Raw genomic sequence first — 17,522 nt, forward strand, 5'->3', positions numbered from 1 at the left:
AATGGCTCAGAAATTTTCAGGGCAGGACTACTGCTCTTTAAAGGTTATCATATCAAAGAGAAGGTGGTATGCTGATCATTTTGACACAGTCCATCAGAGATTTTCATTTTCTTTGATGAGAATCTGATTTTAAAGACAGCTCTCCTATCTCCAGATGCTTAAAAGTACTCAGTATAACATAGAAAGTTTAACAGTGCTTCTTTGTGAAAGATTTCTTGCTCCTTCACTCCAGTGGTTATTTTCTGATTTGGCCATCAGCCCAGGCAAGGAGGTTTTATGGACAGAGTGCTCCATTCTTGGCAAGAGCATTTGTGTGTAGAAGCCCTCAAGGTGAATAGGGTCCTGAATATGAAAGTTTTTAGACTTTCCCTGAATGCTGCTGGTTGTAGAATGGGCTATTGCAGTAGGAATACTGCACATCCTGTGTCAGATGGGAAACTGCTGCTATTATCAGTTAACAGCCTTAGTGATTACTTGCATTCTGTGAAAGAGGCACAGAATAAGCAGGCAGCAACCCTGCTGCTTTGAGATGAGGTGTGTGTTATGAAGTCTTGATCAAACTCTCTTTGAACAGTGGTTCTGAGAGTCCTCAACTAGTTATTAGAAATAGATGAAGAGGAACTGAAGAGCAGCTGTTGTACCTTTTTCTTAACCTCTCTTAAATGGGTAGAGTTTTAATACATGTTGTAGTTGTTGACTCTGTTCACCAAAGATCTGGACCAAGGATTGGTTCTAATTACTTGATCACAATGCCCAGGAACCTGGGACAAAAGCAGAGGTGATAGCTGTCAGGAATGTTGGAGCTGATCCAGCAGTTTGAAGATGTTGTTGCATTCATCATAGGTGTCTGTAGCCCTTGTGGAAACTCTGTTTCCTCTGTGTGCAGAGAATAGGGGAAATAATAGGTATGAAGAGGTGTGATTATGTTTGGGCACCTTAAATGGTCACTACCAGTACCTAGTTTGGCCATTCATGTAACAGTGGCTCTAGCTTTTGCCCAGTGACTTCTGCAGCTGGCTGTGAACCCATGAGATTATATTTCAGAACCTGGATCAAGATTTTTAAATGAGGAATGCCCATGTTGACAAACAGGCCAATGTCATGTTTGACTGCTCTTGCTTTTAGAAACTGAGATTGTCTGCCACATCAAACTTGTTGTCCCCTACTGTGGGATTTGACGGAGTCTGGAAACGGGATGGGCCACTCCAAGTGCTTGGAAACGATGACTCCATCTCTATTAATAAATAAAGTGGTTGTCCTGTGGTTGTGAACGCTGTTGAGCTCATTGTTCAAACAGATTAACTCCCTGCCCCCCACAAAAATAGAGTGGCTATGTCCAGGCTTCCTATCAAGAAAGGTCACTGGCCTATATTAGCCTGTGAATGCGTGAGAATTGTAGAGGAGGATGTTTGTTGGCCCTGGTGAGCACATCTGGGACTGTGCTAACACTTTGTTAGTGTGGACTCGAGGAGGACTGTGCAGGACCATGCCCTGCTGCCAGTTTGTTTGCTGGTGTGTTTATAGCCAAAGTGAGGAACGTGATTAAATTGGTCAACTCTCACAGTTGTCAAGAAGATCAAACTGCAACAAGATGTTGGAACTCTAAAAGCTCCAAATGTCAAGGGTTCCTGTGGGGGACAGCTCCAGCTGCCGAACACCCTCCTGTGTCCCAGGCTATTGTTTTGGCATTAACTTGGATGTTGGAGTGCCTCCCATATTTCACCATTTGTAAGAGTATAATTTGCTTGTAGGAATTCTTTCCCAGCACCCACCAAGTCTGTTGTTGCAACTTTTTTCAGTCAAGAGCAGGGAGACTGCAGCAATCTTGGGCTCTTGAACAAGTCACATGGAGTTTTTTTTAAATCTAAATTGAAATTTCTTCTTTTGGATTTGCACCTTTTTTCTAGCAGTGCTTCTATCAGTGTAATTATGGATGTATGAATATGCCCATGCTGTCCATGTAGTTGCAGAGATTCTCTAGCATGTGCACTGCTCTCAGGGTTAAATTTGTCAATGAAGAAGCAATGGAAAAATTGTTTATAGTGTTAGTAAGATTATTAATCCCAGAGGGCCTCCTCCCCAAATTTACCTCTGTAGCTAAAGCAAAAGGAAAGAGTTATTTGGAGAAGGGCAACAAACAAGACTGAAGAAATACCTGACTATTAATAGCATTTCTCAGTACATGTGGTTTGAAGAATATAAAAGGCTTTCAGAAGGAGTAGCTAGTATCTGGCAATCTCTCTGTGTAATGAGGACGGGAGAGTTGCTGCAATTTTTTGGTTTTTTAACTTAAGTGAAAACATATGGCACAGCATGCACTAAAAAACTAAACAGACGTGATCAGTGTAATATCCCTTACATGCATTTAGTCAGTAATTGTGTCACTGCTTAGCAGTAATTGCATGTCTTCACTTCCACCTTTGTTCCTGCTCAGTTGTTTTGGGCAGAGAGGCTGCTTTGTTGGGCCTGAATCAGTTTGTCTTTGAAGGTGATAGTTACTTCTTAGGGACTGATTCTGTTGTCAGCATCTCAGAATTTCCCTCCCATCAAGCCACTGGGAAGCAATTTCTTCCCCATGATGATAAGAGAATATTAAGAACATGTTTGAAATGTTACAGTTTTATCAAATATAATATAAATGACTGGCCAGGAAACTTTGTATTTTCACTTGATACTGGAGGGATGTCTGGAACTGGTGATACATTCAGTGACAAAGGAATTAAGTCTTTGTCCAGACCACCAATGCTAGTGGATTGCTATTGTGCAATGATTAACTGTTCTTGTACTTGGTTTTATTTGGATGTTTTCTTTTGTGTCAGTGCTCCTGGGAAAAACCATGGTTCAGTGCTGCTCAGCAGTTGTTCAGTAGTCTCGTGGGGCGGAGGTCATTCATCTCCAGTGAAAATGTTGAGTTTTCAGGCCTGCAAAAGTTGGCATATCACAATGTTATTGGGAGAAAATCTCCTCTCTTTCCGTGCCTACTCCTTCATAGCTTTTTCTTTTTCATTGGCTTTCTTGGCATGAGCAATACTTAATCTCTGAGAAAACATATGCAGTTGGACATGACAATTTACAGCTGATTCAAGGAAAAAAAAACATTAGAAAACTAGGACTTTTCTAACCTAATCTTCTTGCTCTTTGTAGAGACCTGGAGTACCATATGCAGTCACCTTCCCTGCATTTGACTAGGTCTGAATGAGGCATTTTATGCTTTAATTCTCCAACTTTATCCTCATTTTGTTAGTGGTACTCTGTTGTACAGATGATTTTCCTCCTATAAGCATTCTTTTGTTCTTCATGTCTTATTCCCCTAACAAAAAAGCAGAAGAGCAAGCATGTACAGAAGAGCCATTAGTTCTGTTCATAGTTGGTATTAACAAGGTTGTTGTTTCTTCCTGAGTTGGAGGCACATTTCTGAACTAGATTCCAGTAGAATTTTGCATTTGACCAAAATTGGTAATAGTTGCCATTATCACGTGGGAATATAGATATAAAAATGTTGATGTTTCCCCAGGGAATTTAGCAGATTTTCTAGCCTAAAGCAATTAAATGAGTGATGTGAAGAGGAAAAAAGATTGAAAGTTTCAGATGAGGTAGAGGGTTGACTTTTCATTACTGAATAGAACTTTTAAAGGGAAGTAATGTTGTGAATTTTGAAATTAAATCCCTTCTCATTCTTGAGCTCTCATGATGAAAATACAACAGTGCAGTCCCTTATTTTAATCAAAACTGATGCTTTGCTGTTGAGTGTGCCTAAAAAATAGTCCTGCTCCCAACTCATTAAGAAGGGAGATGCAAACCTTTGTAAGGTTTCATTTAATTGGATGACTCCATATTGGAGTTCTTCACAGAAGTCTTGAATTGCAATGGAAACACAGATATGATATTATTCCTATTTTCTATCTCCTGAAGAGAAGAGCAGATACTCTCTGGCTGTTGTGTTTTGAAGTGCCATTTATTAATGCTGCTAGAAGGGTCAGAAGAATTAGGAATCACTGTAGTGGTTACTGAGATTTTTGGCCTTGAAGGTATTGCCTGGCCACCTGTGAAGGGTCATCAAAAATGTAGAGCCCTCTATAACAACTGTATTTATTTTCCTGCTTGTCTTTAGCCAGCACACTGTGAATCTTTCAAGGACTGTTTTTATTTGGCGTGAATTTGCCTCTTTCTATGGACTTTATTACTTCCTGTGCATTGAACTCAAGTTTAGATAAAAATTGTTAATGCGTGGTTATTGCATAATGTTGCCCATTTTTTTTCATAATTGTTTTTTAAATTAATGTTCCAACTTTCCAAGCCCTGGGATTATGTTGGGAATAAAGCTTGTATTCTGAGAAAACAATCTCTTGGTTGTGAAGAAAAGCTTGGAAAAAAAAATCCCCGAAGGCTTCAAAACGACAATGTAAATGAAGAGTCTAAATGTTATGTATTTTATTTATATCTTGTTATAAAAATAGGCCTTAAGGGCTTTAATGGAGCTTACATTTAATGCATGCCAGGTTCTTCTAAAATTGCTAGGGAGGATACCATGCACATTCAGTCTTTTTTTTTCTTTTGCTTTGTGTCTAGGCAACAGTAAACGCCTCTTGTCTTAATGCCATTAAAAATCATCAATGGAGATCTTGTGAGGTGTGGCAGTTGTAAGTCCTGCTGTTAGTAAAGTGTATCTCCAGCAAACCACCTGAACCTGGTACAGCTAGTGACCTCATGAAACCACTGTCTTGTATTTACACACGAGTTTTGATCTGGGGACAGATTCCTCAGTTTGTAGTTAGCTGTTTTTGAGAGCCAGTTCACATGTTTGCAATGCACTGCTAAATTCTGGAATTCTTCATAGCTGCTTTCCCCTGCATTGACCTCCTAAAGTCAGCTGATCAATAATAAAAGAAGTGGTGCTGGGAATTTCAGACATTGTGATACCTGTTGTAACCACTGGATTCCCAGCTTCACAAAGGTATGAATAATGTTGGCTGTCTACAGCTGGACATGGTGTTTCTGGGAGAGAGAGTAGAACATGTGGTGAGACCTGGGCCCATGCTGGGCACCAGGGAGGAAAATCACAGAATGAGTCAGGATGGAAGGGACCACACTGGGTCGTCTGAGCCAACCTCCCTGCTCAAGCAGGGTCATCTCAAATCACATATGACAGGACTGTGTCCAGATGGCTCTGGGATACCCCCAGTGAGGGAAATCCCACACCCCCTCTGACAGCCTGTCCAGGGCTCAGTCACCTGCACATTAAAGAAGTTCTTTCCCGTGTTCAGGTCAAACCTCCTGGGAATCAGTTTCTGCCCGTTTCCTCTTGTACCATTGCTTGGCACCACTGAACAGAGCCTGGTCCATCCTCTGGCACCTCCCCTCAGAGAGTGACAGATATTGATTAGGTCCCTTCTCAGTCTTCTCTTTTCACCTCTGAACAGCCCAGCTCCCTCAGCATTTCCTCATAAGGGAGATGCTCCAGTCCCTCCATCATCTTTGTTGCCCTGCACTGGATCTGCTCCTGGAGCTCCGTGTTCCTCCTGTCCTGAGGAGCCCAGGACTGGACACAGCACTCCAGATGTGCCTCACTAGGGTTAAGTGGAGTGGAAGAATAACCTCCCTTGACCTGCTGTAAAGATCATTCCTCAAAAGATGTGAAAACTTTTCTGTTAAAGGTCATTCCTCAGCTCCTATATGGAGCAAGACCTTAAGGTAAAAAAATGCTGAAGGAAGAATTTTATACAGAGCTGAACTTTTGGGTAGTATATTGAAAAAAAGTGTATGCACTGGCTTGTGCTAAGAACTTGTTTGTAAATACTGTGATTTGTTTAATCCATAGCATTGGTAGTGTTTAGCTTACTCTCCCCACAAAGCTGACACACACGTGGCATTCTGTTGTGGTGGGACGGGGACCCATGTGCAGTCTCCTGGCAGACTGCACAGGATGTCAGTCTGCCTCACTCGGGTAAGGCCATTCCCAAAAGCTGGAGCTGGTGCCCAGGACCTGCAGCAGTGCTGGCTGGAGGGGTGGCAGCTGTGTGACCACCAGAGGAGATGAGCACTGGCCCTGGCTCCCAGGGCAGACACAGAGCCCTGCAGCTGCACGCTGTCCCCTGGCCCTGAGGCAGGACATTCACACCTTACTGCAGCCACCAGGAGCATGTGAGTGTGCTGGGTTTTGAGGAAGGTGGCTGGTATACACAACTTGAAAAATTACAGCCTCTTCTCTTGACCACTTGAGAGTGCACAAACGTCCCAGTTTGCCTGCTTTCAAGGCAGGCAGAAGGTAGACCCTGTAAGATGCCTGCACTAAGCCCTGTGGACTGGAAAGGCCTCCCATCTTTTTTGGTGATACAAGCAAGAAGTTTCTGCCTTAGAAACAACAATTTTAAGTGTTGTTGACATTTACAGTGAAGGTCTCCTCCATTCCTTCACATAAATAACAGAGAAAAAGGCTAGAATTGAGACTTAGGCTGATTCTCGCTGTGTGGTCACTGTCTGCCTAATTTCTAACTATTTAGTTTTTCCAAATGTCTGAAAATTTCAAGGTCAACCTGAAGTCAATATGTACTGGTGTTCAGACCAATCATGCAGTACCAAGCTGCCTTTTGAATCTTCTGATGTTGTAAGGCCAAGTTGATAGAATATGTCAAGATAACTCAGGATTCTTAGATAAATGTAGTTGACTCCTCCTCTAGATGGGAGAAAAATGTGCAGAGGCTTCTTGCTTTGTTTTTATAGTAAAAGTGCATGCATAGTGGTTGATAGATGAATGGGTTAAATAATCTCCCACTCTCCCCAATGAACTAAATTCTCCATGACAAAAAAAAATATATATAATAAACAGGCTATGGCTGAAGAAAACTGTTCTATATTGCTTGCCCTGCGGATGTGCTCATGTAGACAACTTGGCCTTTCTTTTGTCCTTGCACAATTTCAGTCACTGACTTTCAGGCAGTGGCTGTGCATAAATCCTGTTTCTTGAAGCAGGAAGGAATTTTTCTTTGTAGTATTTGTTACGTGTACTTGCACTTGCATTATTTTCACTCAGTACACAGGTGTCTAAGGCAGACTGTGCTCATCACCCCTTCAGTTTCTTACCCTGGACAGAGCATGTCTCATCCATTGACTTTACATAATGCAGCTGCTTTCCTGGTGCCCAATTTTCTTTAGTCACAGCCTGGAGGCGAGCCCTGATATCGGGTACCTGTGATAGTCTTTGCAGTGGGTGATTGCAGGTGATCCTCCACCTTGCCCAGCTGTATTGAAAGATCCTGCCAGTGGTTCCTTATTGCTCCTAGCTGCTTTGTGGTCTTGTGCAATGTTGCAGGTCAGCCACAGCAGCATCTGGTGATCCTTCAAACCTTTCCCCAGGAAAATGCAGAAAATGCAGTAACTCCTTCTGGAGGAGATCTTGTCTTTCCATCCTCGTGCCAGCATCAAGGTTCAAGTGCAAATGCCCACCTTAGCAACAGTGCAGTAGAGTTCCAGCTCAACCACAAACATCTAGTGCCTGCCCCCTGCCCCAGCCATTAGCTTTTCCTGGCTTGTAGCTCCTGCCTTCCAAAAAGAGGGCTAGACCAGATGAACTTAGTGCCACTTTCATTCCTGATGTGGGTGAACACTTGACAGTGAAGTACTTTGTCTTTTATTGAGCTTCATTTGGCAATTTTGAATAGTAACACTGAGATTTGTGCAACTTCCAAAACTTTTGGATGCCATGTATTGTTGGACTGTGGAGTCTGCTGAAGAGCTATTTCCTATTTGTCCCTTCATAATCTGTACTGAATGCTTGATATTGTTGTGTTCTGTTTTAGTTTGGGAAGCACCTCCATTCCAAATGCTGCCATATCCACTCCTGAAGTAGTTTTATTTCATTCCTGAGCAATCACTGAGAGGGCATTGCTAATTATCTTGCAAGATGAGTAAACCAGAATCATTTGAATGCATCACTCAACTCTATTCTTTTAATGTTTTTTCTAAAATAGTCCATGGGATGCTCTCCAAGTAGTGCAGGGTGTAACTTGTGGGTGATAGAGCAAACCTGGCATAACAAAAGCTTGGTAGATGGGAGGTTGCAGCCCTTGACATGCAATCCTTTGATGTCTTCTCTGAGAATGTGGGAAAAAAACATCAGTAAAGTATGCTGTCCAGCAAAAGCCAAGGTGTGAAGCAGGCCAAGGAGAGGACTGTGGCATGATGCCATTAGAGGTCACAGCAACCTACTGCTTTTAGGGCAGATTTAGGGGAATAGCATTCCTGTTGGAGGGGAAGCCTACTGCCCATGCATCAGAAGAAATTCTTGAGATGAAGGAAAACTAAACACCACTATTTTGTTATCAAAGTTGCTTTTACCCTTATAAATTGCCTCGTCCCTTGCTCCACTCCAAACTAGGATCTGAAGGTAATCACACTCCCCAGCTTGCAATGGTTGGCAGGTGCTATCAGTGCTGCCATATCAAAAACTCCCCCAAATCTCAAAGTAATTGTCAGAGTTTTCTGTTTATCACCTTTGTGTGTCTGGCCAGCTTATTGTCAGGTTCAAAGCTGTTTGGCACATGGACTGCCTTGAGCTCCTGTGTTTATCCCACACATTTGTCCTGTTGCTGCTGAGGAAGGACACAGTGGAAAAGAACAGAATCTCCCCTAACTGTGCTGATTGCAGTAATTCATGTTTGTCAGGAAAGGTGTTTAAGATTGAGGTGAAAAATCGCTTGTTGTCAGTTTTCTTAATGTTTCTGAACCGTTTTTAGTCTTTCATAAAGAAATGAGACTTATTTGTTCATTTTGACTGATGTTTCATAAAAACTCTTGAATTAGTTGATATATTTGAGAATATTAGAATATTTGCTATCTCCCAAGCAAAGATGGAAGGGGACTAATTGTTCACAATCTTTCCCAGTATAGATAAAGCTCAGAAAAGCCATATTCAAAATTGCAAAGGGAAGTGATTGAATGTCCATATGGATCCAGGAGAATTCTGAGCTCATGGAATAGAAATCATTGCAAGTTACTAGATACAAGGAATCTATGTCTGATATATGAAATCCCTGATTTGAAAACAGTTAAATAGCAGTAGAGAATTTCAGGGAAGTATATCTGTTTGCTTTGGTTTTGTTCTCCTCTTAGGCATCTGCTTAAGACCACAGGTAGAATCAAGATTTGGAGGCAGACGGATTTTTTGTCAAACCCAGACATTCTGAAGTTACCGGTACATTTGTAAATACGGACTAGACACAGCCTTACTGCTTCTTGGCCCTGGTTGGGTCATGGTAAAGGAGTTTGGATCTCTCTGGGGGAGAGAGGTGGAAAAATTAGGGGCAAATGAAAAATCTAGAGGGAAGCAGACTCGAAAGTTTCCATAGCCAATAGAATTATATATATGTAATCATTGCGCTTCTGCAACTTAATGCATTTAATTAGTGTGTGTGCCTAAGCTTGCATAACTTACACCCCCTGGTTGCTGCAGCATTTGCAGGGTATCAGGGCAGGCTGCAGTTCCATGGGAATTTCTTTATGCAATTATGGTGCTTTAATTGAAGAAAGACAGACTGAGGAACCTAAACTGAAAGTAACCCACAGAATAAAAAGCCTCCGTTTTAGCCTGGTTCTGTTTCTGCATCCAGTTCAACACTCAGCCTCATAAAAGCTTTTCTGAAGGCCAGCAGTGACAGTGATGCTGGCCTTTTCATGTCTGAAGTGTTTGTGAGACTGTCATCTCAGGGCAAGGGATATGAAATCACTGCTATAAAATGTACGGTGCGTGTTCCCTGTGACACTCTCCGTGCAAGGCAATTGCACACTGCATCAGAATCTGGCACATAATGTGTCTTTGCAGGCTGTGTGTGAAGGTCATTGTCCAGAGAAAATAGGAATATTCAGCTTAGTGTTCCTTCCTAATGAGAACCTTTCAGTTCCTTCAAGTAACTGCTTCAGATGCTTTACTCCACATTGTTCCTCATTTCTGTTAGAAGTCAGAACTTGTTCCTAATGTCTTCTTCCTTTCTCCCCAGATAATCTGATCAAAGCCATCCTGTCAGCAACCAAAGATTATCGTCTAACTCCAGCTCTTGACAGGTAAGATGAGACCTTCAGAACAGAAGGAGTAGAAGTGATTTTTTTCCATATGTCCTAAATAAATTTTGTTGGACATATTTTGCCAGAAATTATTGCCAGTACATTTGAATGTGGATGAGTAAGTTAGGAGCTGAAAACTGAGTCCTCTTTAGAGTAAATCTGCAGACTCTGGAGACCTCTGTCAAGTCAAACATAAGTAGAAAAAAGCATTTAGCTTTTGACTATTTCCTACTCATTTGTTTCATATGTTGTTACAAGACATCCTCTTGCCCTGTTTTCAAATAGGTAAGTAGCAGGTTTTCAACAAACACTGCTCTTTTCCAGCCTTTCTGACAAAGCAACAGAATCACAAGGAACTTTAGAAGGAAAGAAAGGACTGGCTTATTTCAACAATGTTTTTCATTAATACCTCACTCTCAGAGTAGGAATGTTTGGTTGTGTTGGCCAAGCCTGTGCTAGGATGAACAGGATAGCAGCCTCCTGGGTCCTGTGATATTTGAATTGATGCCTTTAGAAGAAGATCCTTTGATTCTTCAGTTCTGTTGTAGAGGTTGTTTCTGAAACTCACTGGCATGTTTACAATCAGCTTCCCAGTGATAGTCCTTTAGTCCTTCCTGTCCTTGCTTTTCTGTCATTCCTTCCATTTTTCCTGCAGGTTTGGTTTAGTGCCACCTCCCAGATTAGGGATAGTTTTTTTCAGAAGGTGTCAGAGGTTTTTACTCTGGGACCTGAGCTCTTTTCTAAGTCCTGGTAATACATCTTTCCAGTGGTACTTAACCCAGGCTGACAACACAGCTCCTGCTTTCTAAACACATGGGTTTTATTTCCTGGCCCAGCTCCCCTTCTGCCCACTTTTGGTGGCAAAGTTCATAAGCTTAACCAGTCTTTCTGTAGTTCCCTGCATCTCTCATGCTGATTTGTAGAGCTTGCCTGCTGTAGTTGGGAGCTACTCTCTGTGTGAAAGCTTATTCTTAGTCTTGCACAGTCTATGTGTTAATTTAGGTTTCTTTGAAGTTTGCCTTGCCTCGCAGCAGTGCCAGATAGGGTTACCCTTCAGACTTTGGATTAATTTGAGAAATTATGTCCAGAAGGTAAAACCATTTTACAAATGACCTTCTTAGAGATTTTGCGCACAAGCGAGTCTCACCCATCTGGGGTTTATCTCAGTTCTGGTTGGAGACTTAAGATTTTAATCTGTTGAAAAATCCACATATAGACTCTTTCAGAAGGTTGCTCATATGAAATTCGTGTTAATGACAGAGGGCAGGTGGAAGATTCTTGCAGAGAAGGTTAATGCAGTTGTGACTCTTGCTGTTCACCTGTTTTTGAGGAGTAAAATGTTTCAGGCTTTTTAAAAGTAATTTCACAGGAGATTCCGAAGCATAATGACTCTGGCATGAGCTGCTCACCTTGGTTTGTGTTCTTTTTAATGAGTTTGGTGCAGAGGTAGGAAAGATCTTAAAACTCATAAAATGTATGCAAAATCCATGAGATACCAAGTGCAAATGAGACTTCAGGAACAGGCTAGACATTTATTTCTCTGGTTTTACGGCAACAAGGTTTGGTGGTGTGTAACACACAGGTGTCTTGGGGCAGTACTGCTTCCTTGGGAATTGTGATAAATCCCTATCAGTGGATGTTGGCTGTGTAGTACATATGCATCACAATCCAATAGCTCCCAAAGCCCTTCCAAGTGAGCAGGTCTTAGGAAGGATAAAAACAGAAGTGTTTATGAGAGAAAGGGACTCAAGGAGGCTTGGGATAGCAAGCTAGAAAGTAAGAGCCTAAAGGAGGTGGATGAAGCTGCAACAGAGGAGTTTTATTAGGAGAAAGAGCTTGAGAACTGAAGGAGGTGTTAAGTCTGCCATAGTGCTGCTCTGGCAAACCAGCTTGGTGAGCAGGGCATAGATGAAGACTTGGGTATCATTCCAGAAATATTCTTCAGTTGTAGTCATCACTGAATTCCAATGCCACCAGCAATGGGTATCTGCCATTTTGGATTCCTAAAATGTTGGTGGAGAAGACTGGTGGATGAGGGCTAGCTCCTTTCTCATCTTGTCTCAAGCTCCAGGTGGATCCTGAGTTCCCCTCCATGGCAGCACCAGTGTGCCTGGGGCAGAGCCTTGGGTTTAGCTACCCCCTTGCTGCTCACTGGTCAAGGAGAAAGTCCAGACCTCTCCCCTTTGCTCAACACCTTGAAGCAACTGGAGAAAGCCTGACTTAGAGGACCTTGAAAGGTCCCTTCCAACCCAAACCAGTCTTGGTTCTATGATAGAGAACTGAGAAAATGTCCTATTGTGGAAGAATTAGATAAGAGACACAAGTCAAGTTTGTGAGGTTCAAGGAGTTGGGCTTGGGAGACCTTGTGAACCCTTCCACTTGTAGTCTCTCCAAAGTCCAGTGGGCTGATTCTAGAAGCAGGAAAAATGCTCCAAGTTCACCTTCTTTTCAGAATGGAGTTACACCAACATTTTCTCTGTTGGCAAGTCTAAGAAGCCATATTTGCTACTGCTGCTGCCCTCCTCCTTGTGCTGCTGCTATTGTTTAAAAGGGGACTTCAAAGCAGATCAGTGAGATGGTTCCAGTTTATGAGCTTTTCTCTCAACCCAGGTCATTCCAGTGACTTCATTTCCAGAGTCCCCTCCCCCTGAAGAGCTGTGTGGGCACAGAGCTGGAACAGCAGCAGGAGAGGCAGAGGCTGGGATGGGTGAGGAGGGTGAGCACTGCCCAGCCCATTGGAGTAAGTGTTTGTGTAACTATACACTGAAGGCAGCTTTCCCAGGGGAAGGGTGGGAGAGGCAGGAAAGGTGAGGTCAGAGCAGTGCGTGAGAGCACAGAAAGGAAGGAGAGGATTAGAGTTGTGTGGTGAAGGATCTCTACACCAAGTCTTTGGTCTTGTTCCTATCCAAGCTTCTCCATTTCTGCCCTCCTTCACAAAGCTGGTCCTTGAGAAGTTGCATTCACTTGCCTCTCATAAGCCCTGGAAATGAACTTTGTTTGATTATTCCTGTGCTAAAGGGCATCCTGATGCACCTTTCCTGACACAATGTACTGACATGGTGCTGAAATGAGGCAAACGTGATCCTTCCAGGTATGCGTGCACTTTTCATCATCCCACAGCAGCTTTGCCAACTCACTTCCACTAATCCCTCCATTGTGTTGTAGCTAGGAGCAGCTGGAGGGCATGTGCACAAAGGCTGTGGTTCACACCTGTAACACAGTGTGCATGGTGCCCTGCTTTCTCCATGACTCCTTATTACAGCACCATTGTGTTGAGTAGTAACCTGCTCCTGCTCCGGGGCAGGGGGCAGGTAAAGCTGCACTGATGTTCAGGAGGGCAGTTACAACTCACCCCTGGGCTTGTCTGGAAAAGTTTGGAGATCCAGGAGACTTTCTCTAGAGCCATTCACCTCTTCCTTCTGAGCTGGCATGTCTTTCTCCCTAACACAGATGTCAGTGGGTCTTTGAAACTTCTTGCCCTCCATTGGCTTTTCCAGGCCCTCTTATATTGTTGAGATTCTCATTGCTTGATTTAGTGGCTCCTCCAGTGGCCTGTCCCTCATTCTGCAAATGGATCAGGACTTGATTTATAATTCCACAGCCCATCTGCTGGCTGGACTTCAGTGGATTTTTGGGTTACATCTCTGTGGTGATGACATGTAAATTTCCTATGAGAAGACATAAATATAAAAGCCTGAGTGATGTTTTTTGTATTGCCTCCAGCTGGTAATGAAAGAATGAGAGCTTGAGTTTATAACTATCATAGTCTTTACAAATGCAGTATATTACCTGAACAAGTGAGGAAAGGATTTGATAGAACAAGAATGGTGTGTGTCCCCCTCTGGTTCAGGCTGATAGCACCCATTTAAGTAACAGAGTATGTTAAGCCTCCTTAAGCACCAGCTACCCTAAAGATGTATTTTTAATTATTCTGTTATATCTTTCCTCAAAGCCTTCAGATCCAAAGTTGTGTAAAGAAAGGCTTTGTGGTTTTTCTCCCCTGACAAATCCCTAAAGCACTTTGATAAGAGAGAAGAGGAAATAGGAATTGCAACAAAGTATACACATGTTTACAGTTCTATATTGTTCAAGAAAATCTGCATGAATCCTGCTTTTGGTGCAGATGAACTGAACCTTGGAGTATCTGTGTCAGGAGTCTGTACATCTGGCTGCAGCTCCCAGCTTAGGGCTTTAGGGAGTATCTGTTGTGGAAAGTCCATGACCGTCCTTCATACCACCCTGGTAGCAAACTGAAACATGGGCTGTGTCTCATGTGCTCAATCCTTGAAATCTTCTGGAAAAGAAATAGGGCTTTGACATACTGTGTAAACAAGCACAAAGGTGTTTGCACACTTCTTTGTGGAGAAACAATTGAGCTGTAACTGATGCTGCTTGCACTGTCTATTTCTTCACCCAGAAACTTGTCTGGAGCCAGCAATGACTGTGCAGGTTTCCCATGCTCAGGCACAATCAGTAGACAGAGTACATTTGAAAGAAATTTAAGCTGTTAGAAGATCAAAGATGAGACCTTAGGGTCAGAAAGTTACTAATGAAAAATCTTATCTGCAGACTTAAGGAAAAAGGAGAATGCATTTAAATATGTCAGAACCATGAGGGTAGAAGAGTGGTTCAGACATGAAGCTGGGCAAAAGTGATTAACCTATCAATTACAGTGAGTAAAGGCAGAACCATTCAGTTAAGTATTTGTTTGATTTTTGGGAGTAAAGATAGAAAGATGTCTCATTTTACAGCAACAATTAAATACTTTGTGATTCTTTTATTAGTAACTACAAGGATATTAAATGACAATTATATGTCTTTTAAAGTCAGTAAGCACTGAAGAGTTAAATAAAGAATTCTTGTTGTTATTACTGTTTGCTTTTTAGCCCTTCCTGGAATGTTTGAGAGAACAGCAAATGTGCCATTCCTGGAGAAATATGGGAGATAATAAAGAGTTAGCTGTAAGTCGATTAGTTTGGTTTTGCAGGAAAAATCCTGCAGAGGACAGAGCCAGAATGGCAGCATAACTGATGTTATGTTACTTTGGGTTTGTGGAAATTAAATCTTGCCATGTAGAAGATATATTTTTAGATGAACTAGAAGCTTGAATGGTAAAGGTAAACTTTTAGAAGCACACATTAGTTATTTGTCTCAGTCCATTATGTTCTGTTTCTATATTACACCATTTAGAGGTATCCTTTTTAGGAATAGAATATGTTACACAGCTTTAAAAAATTATTGTCAGTGTGGAGAATTAATCCTTTAGTGACACTTGTAGTGAAATCCTGCTGGCAGGTGTTCACAGGGGCTAAACCAGTCTGGAGTAAATGTGAAATTCCACTAGGAAAATTTTCCAGAACCAAAGACTGGGAAAGTAACGAGCAGGAGGGCCAAGTCAGTCCTGACTATTTTGTTGCATCCTTCACTGGAGCCAAATCAAAAATCAGGCATCACCAAGGCAACAATTCAGGTCATGTTTACAAGATGAGGATTAAATTCTGCAAACCAGTGACTGTAAGAAGAGGATTGGAATGATGTAAGTAAAATCTCTGTGTAAAAGGCACTCTACCTTGAGCAGCATTAGCTCTGAATGCTGGTCTTCCAGAATCAGTACTCAGGAGATCTGGGAAATTGGGAATTGTTCAGGGACGTGCTGCAAGTGTGAGTCAAGACCTAGAAGAGCTGCCATACCGTGCAAGATGTCATGAGCTCACTCCAGTTTGTTTGGTGAACAGAAGATTAGGAGTGGGGTTAGATCAATTGATGAGTCCTGTGTGGGAGCAGGGCCATGAAGCTGCTGGAACAGCTTTGGCTTGTGGAACTGGTTCTTCTGTCTCATGTGCAGCAGCTTATGCTCACCAGTCTGCCCTGTGAGAGGCAGATGTTTGTACACAGTGCTTTCTGAGCCAGTGGATCTCATGCAGATGTGGAAGGGACTGCTGACAGTAGATGGTGCTTTAATTTAGCAGGAAAGCGAAGAAAGCGATTAAGTGGTTTGAGGTTGAAACAAGCAGATCTGTATTCAGAATTGGTAGGAACATCCTAACAGTAAGTAGGAAGAGGATAGAGTGGAGTGCCTGGAGCTTGCAGCCTTTGGATTTCAGCACTGTATTCTTCTTCAAAACAGAAAATTCAAAAGGAGTCATAGCTGAGTAGAGAAGGTACAGTATTTCACCCAGCAGTCTGTTTTTTAGGAGGTTAAACTTTCCTGTCATAATCATCAGAAGAGTGTATTTCCTTCTGAAATATCACTTGGCCAGAATTGAACTATGTCTCTTTCTCCCTCCTACAACACCTTTTCCTTAAAGGTTTTGACAAAGCTGCTACCATCTTTGTCACTCATTTTGGTGTACTTGGGGCTGACTCTCCCTTCCCTCTTTGTCACAATATACTGCTTGAACCAGATCTTATGTCTGATTTCTCCTCGTTGCCAGAACTGGTTTGCTTGGGTTTTTTTTGCTATGCCATCATCTATAAAATTTTTTCTCTATTGTGGTTTGATTATCATAAACACACACATTTCTTTAGCCTTTGGGAATACTGGGCTAATATGTCCATCTGCATGAGGAAGTTTTTTCTTTTGGAAAGGCTTGGATCTGCAGTGGAACTTTATCTGGGCAGGGGAAGCTGTTCCTTAGCATTTCTTGGTGCTGTTAATTCTGCACGTGTCTCCAGCTAATGTCTCTGTCAGCAGAGTGACCTTCAGTGGTTTAGCTGAGTCTTTTCAGTGCCCTCCAGCCCTGCTCTGCAAAAAGGGACCCCACATAAACACAGCTTTCCTCATGCTGGCTCTTGAGACTTAACACAGAGGGGACAGCCCAGAAGCAACCAGTTGACGGTGCCTGGGACTAGGAAGGCTGCCTAGTTCAGGAATCTGCTCCAAACAACGGATTGCCTTGGACCCTTTCCGAAAAAGGCTCTGCAGACACGTATTCCTTCAGTGAACTACCAGAGCTGGAGGCACACTGCCAGAAGAGCCAGCTGCATTTGGGATTAGATGGCTGGAAAGAAGTCCTTTCTCTGTCTTCAAAATAAAATCGCTTTTTAACATCTGCTGCAGAGTTCTCGTGACTCAGGGTTCCACGAGAAACTGTTCTCTTCCTTCTCTTTCCTGTTTCTTTGTTAATTAAGGTTATTTTCCTTCCCTTTCCTCACCTATTGGGTCTCCATATATATTTCCTACTGGACAGGCATGGGGGGGGGGGGGGGGGGGACGGTGTCTTTTTTTCTCTCAATTGAATGTTTTTCTGTCTCTTGAAGTCTCACCATAACAGCAGCAATTTTGCTCTCAGCAAGGTGAGCACACCCCAGACACCCAGCAAGATCTGCCTGCACTCATAAAATCACTTGGAGAGAAGACTTCCTCACTAAGCCTTTGGTTTATTGTTGTTTCAGTGCTGAATGAATAATGAGATGGTTCAAGTAAACAGATGGGTTTGATTCAAGCCCATCATACCAGGGGTGTG

The 17,522-nt window shown here is 42.5% G+C and overlaps 1 protein-coding gene across 5 annotated transcripts in view; it reads left to right on the plus strand.

Moving 5' to 3' along the window:
* ST3GAL3 (ST3 beta-galactoside alpha-2,3-sialyltransferase 3) overlaps nt 1-17,522 on the plus strand; it is a 170,227-nt gene that overhangs the window by 105,097 nt on the left and 47,608 nt on the right. For all 5 annotated transcript variants that reach the window (XM_058808215.1, XM_058808216.1, XM_058808214.1 and 2 more), the window contains one exon: nt 9,993-10,056. In XM_058808215.1, the coding sequence (XP_058664198.1) occupies nt 9,993-10,056 (64 nt within the window). The remainder of the gene's footprint in view (nt 1-9,992; nt 10,057-17,522) is intronic.

This window comes from Ammospiza caudacuta, chromosome 7, assembly GCF_027887145.1.
Source record: "Ammospiza caudacuta isolate bAmmCau1 chromosome 7, bAmmCau1.pri, whole genome shotgun sequence".
In the NCBI taxonomy this organism is placed as follows: Eukaryota; Metazoa; Chordata; class Aves; order Passeriformes; family Passerellidae; genus Ammospiza; species Ammospiza caudacuta.